The following is a 20,609-nucleotide window of genomic DNA, read 5'->3' as shown; positions in this document are numbered from 1 at the left end:
GACAAGTTTAAATTCAGAATTTGCATTTCTAAACAAATAGATAAATATACAATAATTTTGTTAGTGTACGTCTAACTATCAATAATTGTCATAGAAAGTAGTCCCATAAATTTAATCAATATCTGACCAGTAGTTTTTGAGTTATCATTTAATATATGACAAAATTCGTGACCACAAAACACACAACACACACAAGACACACAAATAGCTGTTAATGTGACACATTTATTAATTTATATTCACTCTAGCTGTGCTCGCGGTTTCACCCGCGTCAAATTTATAGCCTATATTTTATTCTGATATATAAGCTATATTACTGTAAAGTTTCATCAAAATCCGTTTAGTAGTTTTTGCGTGAAAGAGTAACAAACATCCATACTCACAAACTTTCGCGTTTATAATATTATTAAGATATAATTATATTTCTATTAAGTACGACTTCTGTACCGGAGTTATTCAATGTTATAACTTAATTAGTCTTATTTACCTTGAGAATGTTAATTTGATTGCGTAATTCGTCCAAGTCTTCCTTAACCGCTTCCTGATTGGCCAGTCTCTCTTCAACAACGGCAATCCATTCCAGTAACTTAGAAAGCGTCTCATCGCAAAGCCTGTACTTCTCTTCTACTGCTTGCTAAATATTAAATAAACATAATTAATTTATACTCTGCGCAAAACATAAACAACTATTTACAAAGCCCTTCCGAGCTGTGCATTCTTGTCTATAGCTACCGAGCATTTACAATGCATCTATCTACATATTTCTGTGCAGGTCAATCACTTTACAAAGGACGACTGTCTACAGACATTTACGGTAACAAATTGTGCATTAATAATGGTATTTAGAGATGCAAATATATTTACAAACATTCTTAATAACGAACATTACTTAAGGTCTAATAAAAATAGTGTTCAATGATTTAGGACATCGACAAGTAGATCATAAGCAAACCTTATGATTTTTATTATAAAAAAAAATATACAGGCATTTATTAGTATTATTCTTTATTTTAATTTGGTTGGTTGTTTATAATATGTTCACATCGTCTACATTCTAACATTGATTTTACTGTAGGTTTAATTCTATAAATTTTGTATGACTGGAAACAAGTTCAGTTAATAAGTTATCTTCTAATTGCAAGTGAACGGTCGCCTATATACATGAACAGCAATACGCATATTAATCATATGGGATGTCTATATTTCGCCCTCATAAGTTGCCATACGGAGGACTAAGGCGTTATGCCGATGTATTGTAATTACTTTACTTTTCAAAAAGTAAATATAGAGGCGATATAGGCGAGGCAGGTATACTTTAGCAGATGACTTAGTACAAAGTCTAAAATTCATATATTAATTTGATTGATACATTTTATGAATATTAGGAAACCAATATACTCCTCAACTACAATCATAATGATAAAAAAACATCATGTATGATGTAACATATATGTTTAAAATTTTTCATAGGTAAGATTGTTATCACCTACTGTTCGACTCCCGAAAATATTGAACACTTTTTGATCAGACCTTATAAACATGAGAACGTGAATAACTTAGCTCATGCACGGACAGTAGATACTTAGTTATCCAATATGACACGTTTATCTAAGTAATCATTTCTGTAAGATCTTCTATGACCAATATTCCAATATTACAGTACTTCATAAAATAAATATAATAATAAAAAATAGAATACATTTATTATTATTAAGTACAATAATAGAACGTCGAACGATTACTTAATAAAACGGTAAGAGTACCTGTAAATAAAAACAAAAAATACAACAATAGACTATGCAAACAGTAAGCAGAGACAATCCTGAGACAGAGACATAGGCCAACAACGATAGACAGCCAAATTCAGTATGAGGGTGACAAAACACAACAAGTCCAAATGTTGCGTAGGTATACAGACGGATACAGACAACTATAATCATGCAAAAAGCGAGGCATGCAAGCAGTGAATGTAACAGACATCATAGACAAATTAAAAATATATACATCAATTGTAATTTGAAAAGAATTTTTAATATTGTCTATGACACTACCAAAAGAAACGAAACATAATAACATGGTACCCAACATCTTTTATATTTTTATTAATTAATAAATGTTTGGATTAGAGTTATTTGTTAAAAGTATATAAATGTTAAAAGAATACCTCCTCGGAAATCTGAAACTTTGAAATAATATTGTTTTTTGTACAGTAAAATGAGGTACAATAAAGAAAGTAAAAGTTTTCTTAAAGAGTTTACACGTAAAAATATAATTGAATGAATTGTATACATTCTTTATAATAATAATAATAGTGGGACATTATTTCATGAGAAAATTAATCAAAGTTAAGTAAGTGTGACTTTTAGATTTTCTGATTTTAAATTGATGACTTATGTTAATGTTCGCACTGAAATAAGATCCCAAACGAAACGAGCATTTAAAATATACGAAAATGAATCATAAATACTACCTTTCGTGTGTGTTTTTGAAGTAAATATATTACCATTCATGATATTGTGAATGTTTGCGTCGCGAGTGTCCGGCATATTAACCAACATCACAATAGCATAGCGCAGTCATGCATTCATGTGAGCACGGCTCCAAGGAATGAGTATATCATAAATCGGGGACTATTTAGAAATACAATCAAGAGAGCTCATTTTAATTTTAAGACCAGCTGTCATAATTCGCTGGTCTTTGTTTATGAAAGCGAACAATAAAGCAGAGGTCAACAGATCGAAAGAAACGATCACATTATTGACCTCTAAAAAAATCTTAGCACAAAGTGAAATGGGATGGTTATGTATTTTGACGAGACGGTGATGGTTCTTTTTATCGTCGTTAATATGATCCCTCACAGGCAAGCATTCACGATTTAGCTCAAAAGGGTTCTTTAGCATCGCAGGCAACGGCTGGAAATAAAAAACAACATACATCGAGCCTTAGTACAATGTGGGTGTGAGCACATTCTCAATTGGTAGTTTTCCCCAGTCGTTGTTAACAGAAGGAAAACTGGCAATTGTATTGCGCCATAACCTAAACTTAAGCATCTAGACACAACACATAAGGCAAGTACAACTTTAAATAATAATGACTACATTAATATATAATAATATCAAAAGCGAGATAACTTTTGCCTAATTAAGTGTACAAACTAATATCAAATTTTATATATTAAGAACAAAACAACACGTGATTCATATATGTGCCTTAACTACCGTAATAAACAATATATTTTTGGATATCAAACTGAAGGATGTCTTAAGTTCTAGGTATCAAGGATTGAATGTTAAGATGATTTCAAATGTGTATGCCACCATTACAAATCGTGACTTCATCAGAAAAATTGCAAATAACCCAATATTCGACACTGCATGTCTTATGGGTGTCGTGCATGCTAATATTTTAAGCCAAACGCTTTAGATAAGATAGATCACCATCTAAGAATGGAAATAGAAAGATGAATAAAGCAACACCTTTTGCTTGATAGAAGCACAAATAAAGAAGTAAATTATGAAGAAACTCACCCTCGTTTCTGCTGGCAGCAAATATCCCTTTTTAAGAGCTTTAACTAAGTCTAGACTGACTTCTTTAGTTGGATTTATTATCAGTCTGCCTTCTACGGGATCAACGAGTTTCTGGTCAATAGCCTGCACTAACGGCCATATTTTTCCCGTCTCTGGTTCCTTAACAACTGTACTGGATGGATCAACAATGCCTTGTTGAATAGCTTCGCCCAAATTTAAACGTTTTCGGTCCATTACACTTGTTGTAATAAATGGATCATTTAGTGCTCCAGTTGTTGGATTATAAATACCAAAGTTTAATGTCTCTATCAAGCTGAAACTTTTCTTTGGAGTCATCAGCAACCCTGTTTCTATTGCGGCGGATAAGGTGTTAAGTTTAGAGGTCTCTGTATCTAAGATATTACCCTTTTCGGCATCCATAAGACCTTTACGGAATGCTTCGGGAAGTTTCACTAACCTCTTCTTAAGATTATCTTTAATGAGCGCTGTGTCAGAATCTATATAGCCTAAAATAGCGGCGTCCTTAATAGTTAACATTTCTCTGGAATGTGGATCAGTAAATCGAGCGATATTGACGTTAAGTTGACCATTTTCAATCGCTTGTTCAAACGTTAGAGGTTCTCGAACATACACAATCAAACTATTTTCAAAGACGAAGCAAAGCGTACGTGACCTATTTTGAGTATCAAATGTACCTTTTGCGTTTTTATCTATAATACCTTCACTAATACCTAATCTTAATGGAATGTACTTATTTTTATGAGGATCTTTTATTACAGCCGTATCGGGATCAATAAATTCATACCTTATAGCTTCCTCTAATGTGAATTCTCTAAGGACTGGTTCTTTAGACGTTGCTGAATCTTGTACGTAACGTTTAGTTGAAATTTGAGAAGTAATTGGTTGAATGACCGTAACTAAGAGACCTTTATCGAAAGCTATGTCCAGGCTATAAGTTTTCTTTGCTTTTGTATCTAAGACTCTACCTTTAGTGACATCGACATCACCTTGTTGAATAGCAATTGGTAATGGTTTAAATTTATTAGTGAAATTATCTTTGACAATGGTAAGTTCCGGGTTTAATAATTTAATTTCAATTGCTTTATTAATGTCAATAAATTCATTACTGATTGGATCAACAATTTTACCATTATCGGGCCTAAAAAGACCATTTCTTATAATTTCTTCAAGGCTTAAATTCTTTTTTCCAGTTACTACTAAACCTCGATGTTTAGCGTCTAGTAAATTTATTTGGTTTCCATTGGGTAATATATATACACTATTGGCGTCATCAACAATACCATTTTCAATTGCTTCACTGAGTTTTATGTACTTACTTGAAGGTATATGTTTAACTAATGAAGTCTCGGGATTGATAAGCTCTTCAATAACAGCGGTTTTCAGAGATATCTTTTTCTCTGTTACTGGATGGATAAATACAAATTCAGTTATATCATACATATTCATTGCTAATGTTTCATAAAGAGTAAAACCTGCACTCTCAATGTCTACTACAAGGCCTAAGCTCATAGCTTCCGATAACGGTATTTGGACATCAGAACCTGGTTCACGGAACTTTCCGCTTCGCCGATCAACGATTTCACTACGACAACATTCCGCCAAAGTAAGAGGTTTTTCAGATTTTTTATCGAAATAGCAAAGATATTTAGTACTTATAATAGACCGTCTTATAGCTTCATGGAGAGTGATTTTACGGTCTGTAGTTGGATCTATAATTTTGCCAGTGCTATCGTCATATAAACCTTGATGTAAAGCTCTTTGGAGACTAATAGATGCTTTACTATCGACAAGTAACCCAATTTCGAAAGCTTTGCGAAGAGTAATTTCCTCGTTTTCATTATTTATGTTTATTATTTTACCTGTATTATCATCAATAATACCAGTTTTGAGAGATTCAGACAAACTAAGTTTATCCCATTTTCCTAATCTGTTGTCTTGAATGTGGACTGATTCTGGATCAACTAAATTTAATTTAATCGCTTCTGTTAGGGTATATTTTTTGCCAGTCTGAGGATCCATAAAAAGTCCAGAAATTTCATTATAAACTCCTTTTTCCAAAGCTTCTATAAGCGAAATAGGTTTACGAACTTCGACTAATAACCCTCTTTCAAATGCTTCTCGGAAATCGATTTTTTCATCTCCCAATATTACAGTACCTCTTCTACCGTCAACAATACCTTTATCCACTGCGAATTCAAACGGAATAACTTTTCCTGCTATATGTACTAATGTGGACTGTGGATCTATCATACGTTTTTTAATAGCTTTATCTGTTGGAACTTTTTCATTGCTTTGTGGGTGTGAAAATTTGCCAGTTTTTGGATCATAAAAGCCTTTAAATACAGCTTCTGGCAAGCTAAGCTTACGTTTAGCTGGAACTATTAAGCCCCTTTCCGAAGCATCTGTTAGAGAGATTTTATCACCTTGTATAGGATCGTGGACTTTACCTGCTTTTGAATCTATAATACCTACATTTATTGCATCGGCTAACGAAATTATATCACCTGTTTTGGAATTTCTGACAGTGAGGGCTTCCGGGTTAATATTACCAACTTTTATGGCATCTTCTAAAGTCATAGTTTTATCATTAATCGTTAAAAATCCTGTTTCAGGATCATAGAACCCTTGTACCAAACCTTCTTGTAGTGTCCATGGTTTTCTGTCACTTAAAAGGTATCCTTTCTCGCTAGCGTCTTTAAGATTTAAAACAGGTAAAGTTAGTATGCCTTGTTCCAAGTCTATTAAACCTGTTTTTACTGCCTGGTCGAATGGAATAACGGCCTCAGATTTGTCATCTTTCACTTTTACGTCGGAAGGATTGACAAGTTTATCTTTAATAGCTTCACTTAAAGTAATTACTTTACCAGTCTTAGGGTTCAAGATTCTATGCGTATCGGGGGAGTAATACCCTAAATCTATGACATCAAATAGGGAAAACGTAACTGTTTTTGTTGCAACCAAACCCTTCTTCAATGCATCATCTAATGGAATGTTTTTACCAGTCTTTTTGTCTATAACTTTATTCGTTTCTGGATTAACTAAGTTTATTTTGAGAGCTTCAAAAAGCGGAACAAATTTTTCTAATGCCGTATCTTTGATTTCTGAAATTGTAGGGTGGACAATTTTTCGATCTATTGCATCCCCAATACCAATAAGCTGTTGTGTTACTTTATCTATAATCTTATTTTCTTTAGGATTGTACATGCTGTTGATAATGATAGCTTCGATAGATATTGGTCTTTGAATGATTGTCACTATTCCCATCTCTATAGCAGAAGATATTTCGATTATTTCCCTAGTCTCCGTTATAGTAATTACACCATCATGTATTTCTATTAAACCCCTTTCAGTAGCATCTAATAGTGATATATTTTCGTTAGAACGTGGTACTTTGATAAGCACGGATTCAGGGTCAATGAGACCTTTTTCAATTGCATCTTCAATTCGTACCAGTTCACCTGTATTAATGTCTGTAATTTTACCAGTTTTTGGATTATAAAGCCCTTGTTCTAAAGCTGTCTCAACAGAAATTTGTTCATAAACCGAAACGTCTTCTGGTTTTTCAACTATCCAACCTAATTGTAGACATTTTAAGAATGGTATGCGCTGACCGTTTTTGGGATTAACCATGTGACCAGTAGTTTTATCAATTATAGGTTTCGCGATTGCTTCATTAAATGGAATATAATCATCAGATTTAGAACTTAGATCTTTTACTAGAATATTTTCAGGATCGAAGATATGCAAACTGTATACAAGTTCCTCAAAAGATATTTTTACACCGGTTTCAGGATGCAAGAATATTTGTTTTTCAATGTCGTAGATGCCCATTTCAGACAGTTCTTCTGGCGTTAATTTTTTAGAGATTGCCACACCATATTTAGGTTTTGATTCTCTGATAAGGACGTAGTTTTTAGATAATATGTCCACCGGAGTGAATTTACTTATTTGATTTTGGTCTAAAGAATCCTGAACAGTTAATGGAGATTCAATACCATTTATTGCTATTCGACATACTTTAGGTTCTATTTTCGCTTGAGTGATCGCTTCTATTAATGGAATATTTTCGTAAAGTGGTTTTGTAGATTCCAATTTCTCTTTAGTTACGTTTTGTTCCGTAATTTCATCGATAACACGTAGCGGCTGCTTTTCAGCATCTATCAATAACGACGATATATTTTTGGAATCTATTTCTGAAATTATGTGTTTTACCGGCTGTAAATCAAAAGATTTCTGTTCGGTAGTAATATAATTAGTTCCTGGTTTGTATTCAGCAGTTTCTTTTATAATTTTATTAGAGCTTAATTCAGATGTAGTTTCTGATAGGTCTACAACATTTCCACGATCTAATGGCGTTTGTTTCTTGATAACTTCTTCATACTTATCAAACGTATTACGGTCGATTATACCACGTTCTTTTGCCTTCTCCAGTGATACTTTTTCACCTGTCTTCGGGTCAACGACTGATGCTCTTTTCACTACTTCAATCACTTTTGTTGCCGCTAAAATTGGTGCACCCACTATAGCTACAAGCCCAATCTTAGCTGCGTCAGCAAAACTAATTTTATGGCCAGATTTGTCTTTTATATCTCCTGTATTTTTATCTACAAGACCTTTGTCTACCGCTTCTTTCAAAGTTAATTCACGTCCAGTGTTTGGTTCTAAAATTTTTACAGTTTCAGATGGAATGATTCCTTTCTCAACCGCTTCTAATACATTATCAGAAATCCCCGAGGTCTTAGATATAATAACTGAAGTATTAGGATCGTAAATGACTCCAGGTGCCACTTCAAGAGGTTTCAGTGATTCAATATTTTCCTTCCTTTGAACAGTTTCTTTTAATTCTTCTTGGTGTGGTAAGTTTTTGAATTCAATAATATTCTGAATAACATTTATTGGTTCATTATCTTTATCTTTTTGATCTGTTTTAAGTTTCTCTATTTCATCTGGAGTCTCAATTTTAGTTTCACTTTGGTTTTGCGATCCACACACTTCAGTAACAACATGATATGAAGTAGACTCATTTTGGGTAATTTCAACTGTAGTTATTTGTGAAGCTTTTGTGGTTATTATTGTACTCGATTGCTCAGAAACAAATTGGTTTGGTCCTGGTGTGGATACAACAGTTGTTACAGTACTTGTTGTAATCTCATTACCATGAGGAGATGTTAGACGATATTCTTCAATGACCGGTTCACTTTCTTTGGCATCACCAATTGTCTTTGATTCATTAAAAGTAGATTGTATATTTTCTGAAACATCACGTTCATCTAATTTTGCTTTGTCTAAGACTAGTGCATCACTTTTACTTACATAGCTCGCCTTTAGTTCTACAGGTATTTCAGTATTCGTTTTTGTGTCTTTGCCTACAGGATCAGCGACACTAATCGGACTAATGTTCTTTTCATTCTGTCTATCAGTAACGTCAGATTTTTGCCTCACATTAATAATTTCACCTACGGAGGGTTCTTTATCTGCAATATTAATATATTTGACGTCGTCTGTCACATCGTACACTTCAAATATACCAGTTGATTTACTTTCAGATTGCCCCTCTTTAGTTGCTGGAGTTTGTAAAGAAGAATGTTTCAAATGTTCACTATATTCTGTTGAATTCTTACGAGCCTCTGACTCCCCTTTAGTTATAACAGTTTTAGTAATCGTCATAATTTCATCATTCTCTGGAGATAATTGACTTTCCTCAGCAATGAGACTATCTTTAATAATATATTCACTATCATAAGTACCTTGTTTGGAAACCACAGTATTCACTATTGTTATAACTTCTTCGCCCTCTGATGTAACTTCTCTATACTCTTTCACTGACTGAACTGGATTTCTATCTGTTATTTCTCTTTCATTTATAGGTTGTACAGATTTCGTAACAGTTTCTACTTTTAAAATTTCGGTATTCGGAGAATTTACAGAATTTTCACCTCTAATTGAAGTTAGAGACCTTTCCTCGTTGCGTTGTGGTTTTGGTGTAATATCAGGGGTTTCGCTCTTCGTAGACACTGGTTGACTACTTTTTTCTAAATCATCAATATTTTCTTTATTAGGTTTCAACACTTTGCTTGTTATAGACTTTGCTCCTTGTACTACTGCCATACCTGCTAGAACAGGTGCAGCTACTACTGCTATTAAACCCATTTTTGCAGCATTTTTAATGTCAATCGATTTACCTGTTTTAAGTTCTTTAACTTTACCGGTCTTCTTATCAATCAAACCTATATTTAGACTTTCTTGTAAAGTTACGGGTTTACCACTTTTAACATCATAAATAATAGACTCAGGATCAATTATATTTCTCTCAAGTGCTTCTTTGAATGTTAATACTTTGTTTGGTGATGTTGGATCACGGAATCTTTGAGATTTTTCATCAAAAAGAAGTTCAAATGCTTCATTTAAATTCAGCCTTTCCAAATCTCTTTTAGTGGACACTAATTCTGTTGTTTCAGTTTGAGGCACTTCTGTCTTTAATACACCGCTGTCAATAGCTTCTGCAATTGTTAAAATTTCGCCAGTGTTCGGATGTGTGAACGTTCCTTGTTCTATATTGATGTACCCGTAAGAAAGAGCATCATCAAAACTGATATTTGTATTACTAGTGATAAATTGTTCTTTACTCGTATGTTCATCTCTAACGATACCATCTTGGCGAGCTTGATCCATTGATATAATCTCTCCGGTTTTTGTATTTCTTACTTCATTTGCATTAACAAGCACATAATCTGCCAAAAGTTCAATCATTTTAGTTGTAATGGTATGCTCAGAAGTAAAAGTTTCAGTAATTGTCGTTACCACACCGCTGCCTTGCATTGGTTCAGTATTTAGTTTCACTGCCAGCAATCCCTGTTCCAGAGCTTTATTTAATGGTATAACATCCTTAGTTTTTGGATTGGTGTATGTACCATCATGCAAATTAATAACACCTTTACGTAACGCCTCTTCTAAAGTGACTGTTTCTGATGATTGAGGGAAAGGAATTGCCATAATTAAATCTCTTTGCAAAGCTTCTTCAATAGGTATTATTTCTCCTGTTAAAGGATGTTTTATGTCCCCTGTTAAAGGATTTAGTATTTGTTTTTGAACAGCTACAGACAGTGTTAGTGCAGCTGGAGGTATGTTTTCAACAACTGGTACACTATCCGATTTAGGGAAGAGCTCCATGTTTACAGCAGATACTAAGTTTAATTCCCCATCACTAGTCTTTACAATATTCTTGTCATTATCTATGAAACCTTTTTCTATTGCTTCATTTAGCGTTATATTCCTATTCGGCCCAGTTGTAATAGTAGACATAGGATCAACAATGTCACAAATTATTGCTTCTCTTAAAGTTAAATGGCTGCCAGTTTCAGGATGGATTAGTTTTCCAGTACCGGGATCTAGCAAGCCTTGTTCCATAACTTCGGGTATTGAAAGACTTCTTGCTAGAGGTATTAATACTTCATCCTGTCCATCTCCATCTAGAATACCTCTTTGAAGAGCTTCATTTATGGTAATTACATCTCCGCGTAAAGGATCGACAATTCTACCTTTGTTATGATCAATAAAACCTTTTTCAATGGCTTTGTCTAGTGTTAGAGGCGTTCCATTATTATCTTTAAAAGTTTTAACAGCTTCCAAAATTTTGGCGGTGTCTTTGTCCATTAAATCTTTGTTAACAGCTTCCAAAGGTGTTACAACACGCTTTCTGAGCTTTTGTAGAACTATGGGTTTCGTTTCTAAAATCTGGGTATCTGTTACTCGTGGCTCTGCAATATTTACATTATATTTTGGTTTTTCATTAATGTCGCGTTTTGTAATTTGGATGACATCAGATGGAGGTTTTGACTTATCAGTATAAATGGTAGTAACAACTTTTCTATTATCAGCCAATAGACTATTTTGAATTGATTCGACTGTAATGAACCCTTCCGACACTGCAGCACCAACAGATAAAGGTTTTGTAATGACTTGAGAAATAGTCGTTGTAGAGGTTGTAGGAGTTTCAACATTTGGGGTGGTGGTAATCTTATTAATAGGCATTAGATCTTTAGCTGTTTTGCATTGGTTGTATGTATCTGTGTCTATTATTCCTCTCTGATATGCTATATCTATGGGTAATTTTTCACCTGTTTGTGGATCTTCGATTATTAACGTAGTTTCCATACCTGTTACGAGATTAGTAGAAACCGGAGCAAAACTATTGCCACTGTCTGGGGTTCGCTCTCTGAGAGATTCCTCATATTTTTTGTATGTAACAGAATCAACGAGACCTCTTTCATATGCTACTTCCATTGGAAGTTTTTCTCCGCTTTTAGGATCTACTACCATTGTACTTTTTATAATTTGAATTACTTTCGATGCGGCTACTAGAGGAGCACCTGCTACGACTATAAGTCCCATTTTAGCAGCTTCCGTGAGAGTTACTCTTTTACCGGATTTATATGTGTAGTCACCTGTCTTCTTATCAATTATACCCTTTTCTAAAGCATATTTCAGTGAGATTTCTTTACTTGTTTCCGGATCTACAACGTTTACAGTATTAGATGGAACTGCGCCACGGTCTACTGCTTCCAAAATATTTTCTGATACTCCAGAAGTGGTTGATATAACAAGAGCAGAAGCAGGATCAAAAATTATCCCTGGTACAACTTCAACGGGCTCCAAAACCGGATGCTCTTCTACAATTTTATGAGGAGGAAAATCTTGTACTTCTGCTATTTCCATTTTATCAGGCATACCAGCCACTGAAGTAATAGTTATTACTTTTTGCAAGGATTTGACAGTCGAAATTTGTACAAAGATAATTATTTTCTTATCTATTGCATCACGCATTGTAATTTTGTCTCTTGGAAATTTATAATGACCAGTATTATCTATTAATTTCAGCTCCATAGCTCTACTTAACGGCATTTCTTGCTTAGTTTTAGGGTCAACAAATTTTGCTGAGTCGGGGTTTATAATGTTTAGATGGAAAGCTTCTTCGAGATCCAAAACTCTGTCCGTGCCGGGTATTGTTAACATACCTATGTCAGGATCTAAGAAGTTTTGTTGAATAGCCTCTTTCAAAGTCCAGCCACCACGTGGAAGCTCGATTGTATTTTTCTTTATAGTCATAGATGTGACCGACGGTTCTGTTACTATTGACTTTGAAGTAATTGTCTTTATCTCTCTTAACAAACTTTCACGTGGATTAGTAGTGTCATACGTAGCATAATCAGGACTTTTGATTGTCTCTGGTTTGCTATCATATTGAACTTTACTTTCTGGACTTGAGGGCACATCCTTGATAAAAGATTTTTTAGTAATTTTCAGTTCAACAACTTGACCCGGCACTAGATCCTTTTTAGATATATCAGATATATGGACTACACGCGGTTCATTTTGTTCAACGCCCAAAAGACCTTCGTCTAAAGCTTGTTGTATTGGAATTACGGTACCAGTAGTCGGATCTGTGAATGTCTGAGTTTTCTCATCAATAAGTCCGAGCTTCACTGCTTCAGCGAAGGTAATAATAGTTTCAGATCTCTGAGTGGGGTTTGTGTTAGTTACTGTTACGTAACGTTTAACTGTTTTAGTGACAGTCTGAAGCGTAAGAGTAATATTAAGAAGCGAGTTTAATAAAGCCGCACCTTCAGGTGTAATCATACTAATCTCAACGGCTTTATTAAACGGGATGGGCTTTTTAGTAGTAGCATCAAGCAAATGCCCTGATTTTGGGTCGAGAATATTTTTAAAAACTGTATCTAACACAGTAAGTTCTTTTCCGTTTTCGTAGATACCTATCTTTCTATTAAACATTTCTAACACTTCTGGACGTACAATTGCTACTTTAGTACAATCTTCTAAATAAACAAAGTCATCGCTTTCAGATTTCAGGAAAGTTTCTCCATTAACATATTTGAGATTACCCTTACTATGCGCTATATTGAATGATACAAATTCTCCTGATTTAGGGTCCCTAAACCCGTCTATATCAAATATAGATCTTTGCGACACAGATGTTATAAGACCACGATCAACTGCATCGGGAATAGTACAAAGTTCTCCTGTGAGATTATCGCGAAATTTATTATCATGCAATATAATTTTAGAAGCTAGTGCTTCTGATAACGTTAGGAGTTGACCTGTTGTAGTGTCTGTTATACATTTTATATTATCACTGTCGAGTACACCTACAGATATTGACTCTAAAATATTCAAAGGAACCCTATTAGCAGGTGACAAAATTTTACCATCATTTGTCATTAGATTGTTGTCACAAACATCTTTTAGAGTCATAGGTTTGTAAATGTACCTTTTATTTGCAGCGTCTTTAAATGTTAATTTTTCTTTAGTTAGATTGTGCACATACTTTGAATGTTTTGTATTAATAATATTTTTCTCAATGGCTTCAGCAAGCGTAATTTTGGTATCATTTTTAGGGTCAACTATTTCTCTAATATTTGAGTCTATCAATTCATTTTTTATAGCAACATCTAATTGAAATCTATCACCTGAATTTCTGTCCAAAATCCAACCATTATTATCTACCAAATCTTGACTGATTGCATCGGATAAAGACAAAGTGCTCGATTTTATTTTAATAATCTCATTATAAATGAGGTAACCCTTCTGATAGGCTTCGGATATTGTTATGTAATTTCCGTTTGGTAGCCTGTAGAGACCTCTTTGTAGATCAACTTGACCGCAATTGAGGGCATCTGAGATACTCATTCCTTGGGTGGTGGGTGCTTGGCTTTCTACAGTTACCTTTATTCTCTTCTCTGCTGGATCAGTTAAGCCTTGCTCAGCATCGTACAGCTCTTGTTGAATCGCTTCCAGTAATGTAACTTCGTTACCATCTTCTGTCATGCCGCAGGGGCCTGTTAATCTAGCAGCTAGTTTGGGGTCAATGAGACCTTCATTTGCTGCTTGCTCTATGGTTATTGATTGTCTTTTATCGGGTGAAGATAGGAGTTTTCCAGTTCTTACGTCAAGTATCCTCATGCTAATTGCTTGACCAACCGTCAATATTTCTTTTGTAACAGGATGTATAATTCCTTTAGATTCAATAATGTTGGGTCCTTCATACATTTTGTGGACCCGTTTGAGATTCCTAAGGTCAAGTCTGTCATCATCACTTACGACGGTTTTTGTAGTATATTTAGGCGAATTTAGTTTGCCATTGGTCATGGATTTAATAGGTGCATCATGCTCTGTAGAGTGCGATGTTCTGACATATCTGTTGTGGTTGGGAAAAAGAATGTAGATTATACAAAGTCGGTACAATAGTAATTAATATAGGTTACATGCCTTAAGATTTATGTACTTACTTTTCTGAGGTATAATGCGTACTGTATGTATGTTCGGTTGTTGTTGCCAGATCCTGCATATTGAACTCCTGACGGAACGAGCGCGCTGACCGGGGAGCCATTGCCTCCACGAGACGCTGAGAATGAAGAAACGAATTCATGTAAAGTCAATACTAAAACATTATTATTAGTTAAACCATTCATTATTTTTAACAACTGCAATAGTATACATATATGCTAGTGGTCTGTATTTTTATAATCATACAATGTTATTTGAGAAGAATAAGAGCGTCAATGTATTGGTTCGAAAGTACATTCCGACCTGACAGTAGACTTGACTTTTCATAAGTATCTGTAGGATTTGATTTAATTAATTCATCGATGACCTACCTAGTTCTCCAACGGATGTAAAGTGTATGTGATGGAGTTAAAACTCGTCAATATTAGTTTAACGGTGTAGAAAATTTGCTTACGCATCTATAGTAGTCCATATTAATAACTAAATCTATTATTATATCAGTATTGACTATACTATAAATGCAAAAGTGTGCCCATCTCTATGTTTGTTATATTCTAACGTGTAAACAAGTGAGCGAATCCTCATGAAGTTTGACGTGACGATAGATTGTATCCCGAGCACGGAAATAGTGTCTGTCATTCCAATAACAGTGGACGAAGTAGAAGGTAACACTAAAAATAATAATTAGGCAATTTAACTGTTTAGTACACCATCTTCTTTCGATGGTCGCGATTGTTTGTATTGATCTGGTTGTTTCCTATGCATATTACTTATGTACAAAAAAATATTTATATTAGTTGTTGGGACCAGATGGCGCAGTGTGAATTGTCCTGAAGTTATTATTATTACAACTAGCAGTTAAACTTGGATCATCGGTTTGCGTTAAAAATTTGAAGTCACATTTATTTTAGTAAAATATTATCTGTCACACTAATTATAACGGAATATCAGCATTAACAGGGCATGACAGTTAGTGGTAATGATGTACAGGATGCCGGCGAAAGAACATAATTACATCCTTGTGTAATTATCATTTGTAAAGACCAAGTGATTTCACTGGTAGAATGTTTGGCTGTAAGAAATTGACCAGAGACATTTATTGAAGAAAAACCTCTCAATATTGGTGTAATGGTTCATGCTTTATTTCAGCAATTGTTAGATTATTTTTAAGATTAAAGGTAGCCTATATTCGTAATCATAATGCAGTCTATCTTCATATAAAATTTCATTCAGATCCATTCAGCTATTTAGTCGTGAAACAAACATAGACAGACATACACTTTCGTATTTACAATATTAGCATGGATTTAAAAAACAATGCGTTTCACTTTATCAGTTGTTTAGTAGTTATTTGTACTAGTTTTAGTGCTAATTTCATTTATCTCTTTTTCAAAGTATTATTCGTTATTTCAACAGCCTGATGATATAGCGAACGAATGATCGTTACTTCGAGGACATTAGACTTATAAAAAAAGTATCATATCTAAGTAACAAAAAATACCTTGAACTTGAACCGATCTATTGGCAGATGAGTTGGTAATTATTTAAACACTCAATCATGTGGTTAGACAAAGCGTAGACACAGAATTACTCGGAACCGGCTGTTCGTTTCCACGATGCAGAAAATCATACTGTACAAATATAATAACTTGTCATGAGAAAGACGCAATAAATGTTTGTTTCTCTGTTTTATATGTATTATTATGTAATACGACCTTTTGTCTTAAGGTACATAGATGTCATTAACATTGTTTTTTATTGTAAATTTACGACGAATGTGTTCTATATCGTAATAATATCGTTACCGGTTCAGTTTTAACAGAATTAAAATGAAGACATTTCTTAAAAAATAATATACATTGAATACCAACCCGACACTCATAAGCGAAGTCATACTCGTACTCTTCCATTTTAACACAAAAGTTCTACTATAAAACAGTAAAAAATGTTCATTTATTTCGTTTGTTTAACACTGACATCTTAATCACAAAATCCACACTCACATATGTATATCACTTTATATAAAACAGTACCATTTCTAAAATCACTCCTAATAAATAAACAACAAAGAACATAACTACAATAAGAATTACTTTAAATAAAGAACACAGCTGACTGATAGCAGTACTAGCTGAAAACTGAATGAAAGCCAAGAAAACCGTAAACCGAAAAAAAATATAGCCGAATTCTAATTTTAAATTATTTCATAATGGATTCCGACGCGTCGAGAAGGCGCGGGTAATTGCATTGCTAATTACGTTAGTTATTTAACAGGGTTAGTGAACAGCTGTTCAGAGGTAGATGGTTTGAGGTTATGAAAAGTGACTAGCCGATTCGATACTACGAAATTTTGAGGGCGATGCGCGCGCAACCGCCCGCCCTCCAATGCGGTGTTGTAATCATGATAACACTTTGGTATATCTGTTAAAGTTCCTTAAATACATTTTAGGCCCAAAGTGAGATCTTGCATAACTAGCCTATATAACATCATGGGTATAAAGTAGGTGTCTTCGATAAAATATATTTTTCCCGAAAAATTTATTTTTTCTTAATTTAGTCATTAAAATATTAAGTCGTATTTTGCCTAGGTACTTATTTTGATCTGTCTAAATAAAAATCACTCGACTCATTTTAAAAATTCTGTCATCTAAACAAAGTTACCTTTTCAAAGTATAACAACGATTTTGTATTTCCCGCATGGGACGCCGCGACACATAGGTGGTCGAGAATATTTTATCTACAAAAGGATCCCATTATTTTGTACGAATATTTCTACCTTTAGAACGTTCTCCTATTACACTTTATTTCTATGGACATATTCCCTGTAAATATGCCATTTTACAAAAAATATATTTTAAAATAATAAAATTTTGATCATTATAAAAATGTTTTGAATATTAATAAAAAAAATATATTTTCATGACTGAAGTTAAATTAGTTTAGAAAACAAAACTTCATGCTGTACTGTGTAACGTGTGTCGCGGATTCGGTAGTTATTTCAGTAGCAAAACAAAACAACAGCGGTAACTAGAAAACCGTTTCGGTACACATCAATCTTCGTAACGATTTGATCTATTTAGGAAGTGAGAGAGGGACGACAAAGTAGCATTTGTATGTCTTTTTTTATACACTCGTTAATTCCGGGTAGCTGTCAGTCATTTTAATATAAGTCACGTAATTATCGACACGGGTGGAAAAATAATTGATTTCCTTCTAATTGTATGCATAGTATATATTGAATGCATCTTTATACGTATTTTAGTAAAGTAGTACATAGAAGGAGGACTATATAGTCCTCCTTCCAAGATAAGTATAGATGACTTTTTATAATACATAAGGACATGGGTAAAGTTATGGTTAAACTAAGTGATTAGAACTACAACAACCATTCCATTATCAACAATAAAAAAAAACTAGTCTTGAGTTTCGTTATTCTCGATAATAGTAGGTAGGTAGGCTAAAGAAATAATATTCTAAGTAGGAATATAAATTCTAAATTGATGAGTAACTAGTTTATACTCGCATAATTATAAGGAAATAGAAAACTTACAAAGGTTATCCAACAGTAAAAGAAATTTCAAAATCGGATAAGTAGTATCGGAGATTAGTCTTAACGTACAAACTTTACATCTATATACTATTTGTATAGATTTGTTTAGTCATAACGTACACAAAATTGTATCAAATGCATTACATAAATCCGCATGTTCAACGCTCAACATCGTAATATTACTTTGTAAATATCAACATCCAATGTTATACGATTTCATTATCATGATTACGTTACCTACGAAAATTACTTCAGGCTTGCTATTTTTACTACATTCATATTAGTATGGTCGTGTAATAAACTGACTGAACATGTATCAATGGAAAATATTTATGAATGGTTGGGGTTTATTTAGATCTTACCTATATAATGTTTTATAATATATTTCTAATAAAAGTATTTAAAAATAAATCGAAATTATTTAATTTAATGTACAATACATGTAAAATATAGTTCATGTGGAAGAAGTTACTACCTACTAACTTCTTCCACATGAACTATATTTTAATGGGATGTACTTATTGTGTGAAAGAGTCACAATATTAGTAAAGATTCTTAAAATGGAGTCCTAGTAGTAAATACATAGGCTAAGATATGAATCGAGTAACTCAGTATCTGTCTATTGTCTTCTACAGAGGTAGCTATTATAGATATTTATGGAATAGATATATTTAATATTAGAGCCACTCTCTGTAATGAATAAAGCTTTTCGATATATTCAATTTTACAATCTAACTCACAATTGACCTAAAAACAACTGGCGACACGATACCAGTACACACGCTCATAATAAATCTTTCAAACATAATACTTATAACCCTTCAGTAGGTCGACGACCCAATTCAGTTATTTACACCAGCTACAGTCAGATCATCCTAGAGATTTGATTGTATTTTCATTTAAATATATACATGTAGCGGTTACAATATAATAGGAAAATAAATTGAATAGACAAATTAGGATTATTTAGATGAAAAAGTAGTGTTCAAATAGCTATAAAAACTCTTGTGGGGACGGAGTAAAAAATTACAAATACATTGGTTCAAAACACGGGACAATAAAATAAAGTTATAAATACTAATGTAATCACAATGGAGATATAGACATTTTACATATTATATAGCCATTACTAGAAAAAGGTTAAGTCTATGTAGCACAAAAATAAAATAAAACAAGTTCTTACTAGACTAACCGAGTATGACAAAAACAAATTTAAAAGAGCGTAGGTTTTAAATTATCTACTAAGCAGAAATGCTCAATGCCTCCAAAGCCTTGAATACTAAACGTGAATTTTGTGCGGGTAATAAAAATTGGGTGCAATTACGTTCAACTTAGATTTTTACGGTGGCTAAACAGTAATTACACGTGTTATTGACCTTGAGATCTACTAGGTTTTTAATAATCAACTTTTCTTATGTTTAGACCAAATGTCCCAAGAACAATTCATGGATCTAAAAAGTAATCCTAGGTACTTCAAAAGACTATTCATGTACCATGCATTTGAAGGATATTATTATTATATCACTATACTAACCATATTAGCAATTAGACTATTATAAATCTTACAATTCAAACAAATCATCAACAGTAAGTTTATAATAAAAAAAGACATTGACTTACAAAAGGTATTAGAAAGCAGAAGTAATCCATTAATTAGATGATAGTAACAACAAAGTCCAGAACACGAATTTTATAGCAACATGTTATCTTCTTTATGATATTATAAAACATGATTACACTATTACACGGACACTAAGAAGACGTCTGTCTATTTCACACTGCTCCATTCCTATTACCGATTTAAGTTATGTGAGTCTCTTGTGATTGGTTATTACGATGGTAACAAGTTGAAAACAAAACATGCAATTCCGATGTTACATAGCAATCGATTGTAAATATGAAGTCATCTAATGTCAAAGCGAATAAGAATAGTTTTCTGGCAGTTGAGCCATGAACCCATTTCGCAGGGAGCATTGCCAAATGACATTGCGAATGGCATATGTTTTGTTTGGATGTTGTCGCACTTTCATTACTGTACTTTGTAATTGCTTTGGATTTTGATTTGGATGTTTAAAGTTCACTATAATGGACGTAGTCGGTTCCAAATACTTCTCGAATTATAGACGTTTTTTATTTTTCGTAACAATTCCGTCGTCACGACCGTTATATAATTATGCAGATGTAACGAACCTACGAAGACTGAGCTGAAT

The 20,609-nt window shown here is 33.4% G+C and overlaps 1 protein-coding gene across 1 annotated transcript in view; it reads right to left on the bottom strand.

Annotated features, from left to right (window-relative positions):
• LOC131849896 (uncharacterized) overlaps positions 1–20,609 on the bottom strand; it is a 152,174-nt gene that overhangs the window by 64,709 nt on the left and 66,856 nt on the right. Inside the window, exons 26-28 of the mRNA XM_059200034.1 lie at positions 14,852–14,967; positions 3,528–14,760; positions 488–634 (exon numbers count right to left, since the gene is read on the bottom strand). Coding sequence (XP_059056017.1) covers positions 488–634; positions 3,528–14,760; positions 14,852–14,967 — 11,496 coding nt within the window. The remainder of the gene's footprint in view (positions 1–487; positions 635–3,527; positions 14,761–14,851; positions 14,968–20,609) is intronic.

The sequence above is a fragment of the Achroia grisella genome, unplaced genomic scaffold (assembly GCF_030625045.1).
Source record: "Achroia grisella isolate CSIRO2021 unplaced genomic scaffold, CSIRO_AGI_Agris_v1 utg660, whole genome shotgun sequence".
NCBI classification, from domain to species: domain Eukaryota; kingdom Metazoa; phylum Arthropoda; class Insecta; order Lepidoptera; family Pyralidae; genus Achroia; species Achroia grisella.
Note: the sequence above shows the minus strand (reverse complement) of the source record. Positions and strands in the feature narration are given on the sequence as shown.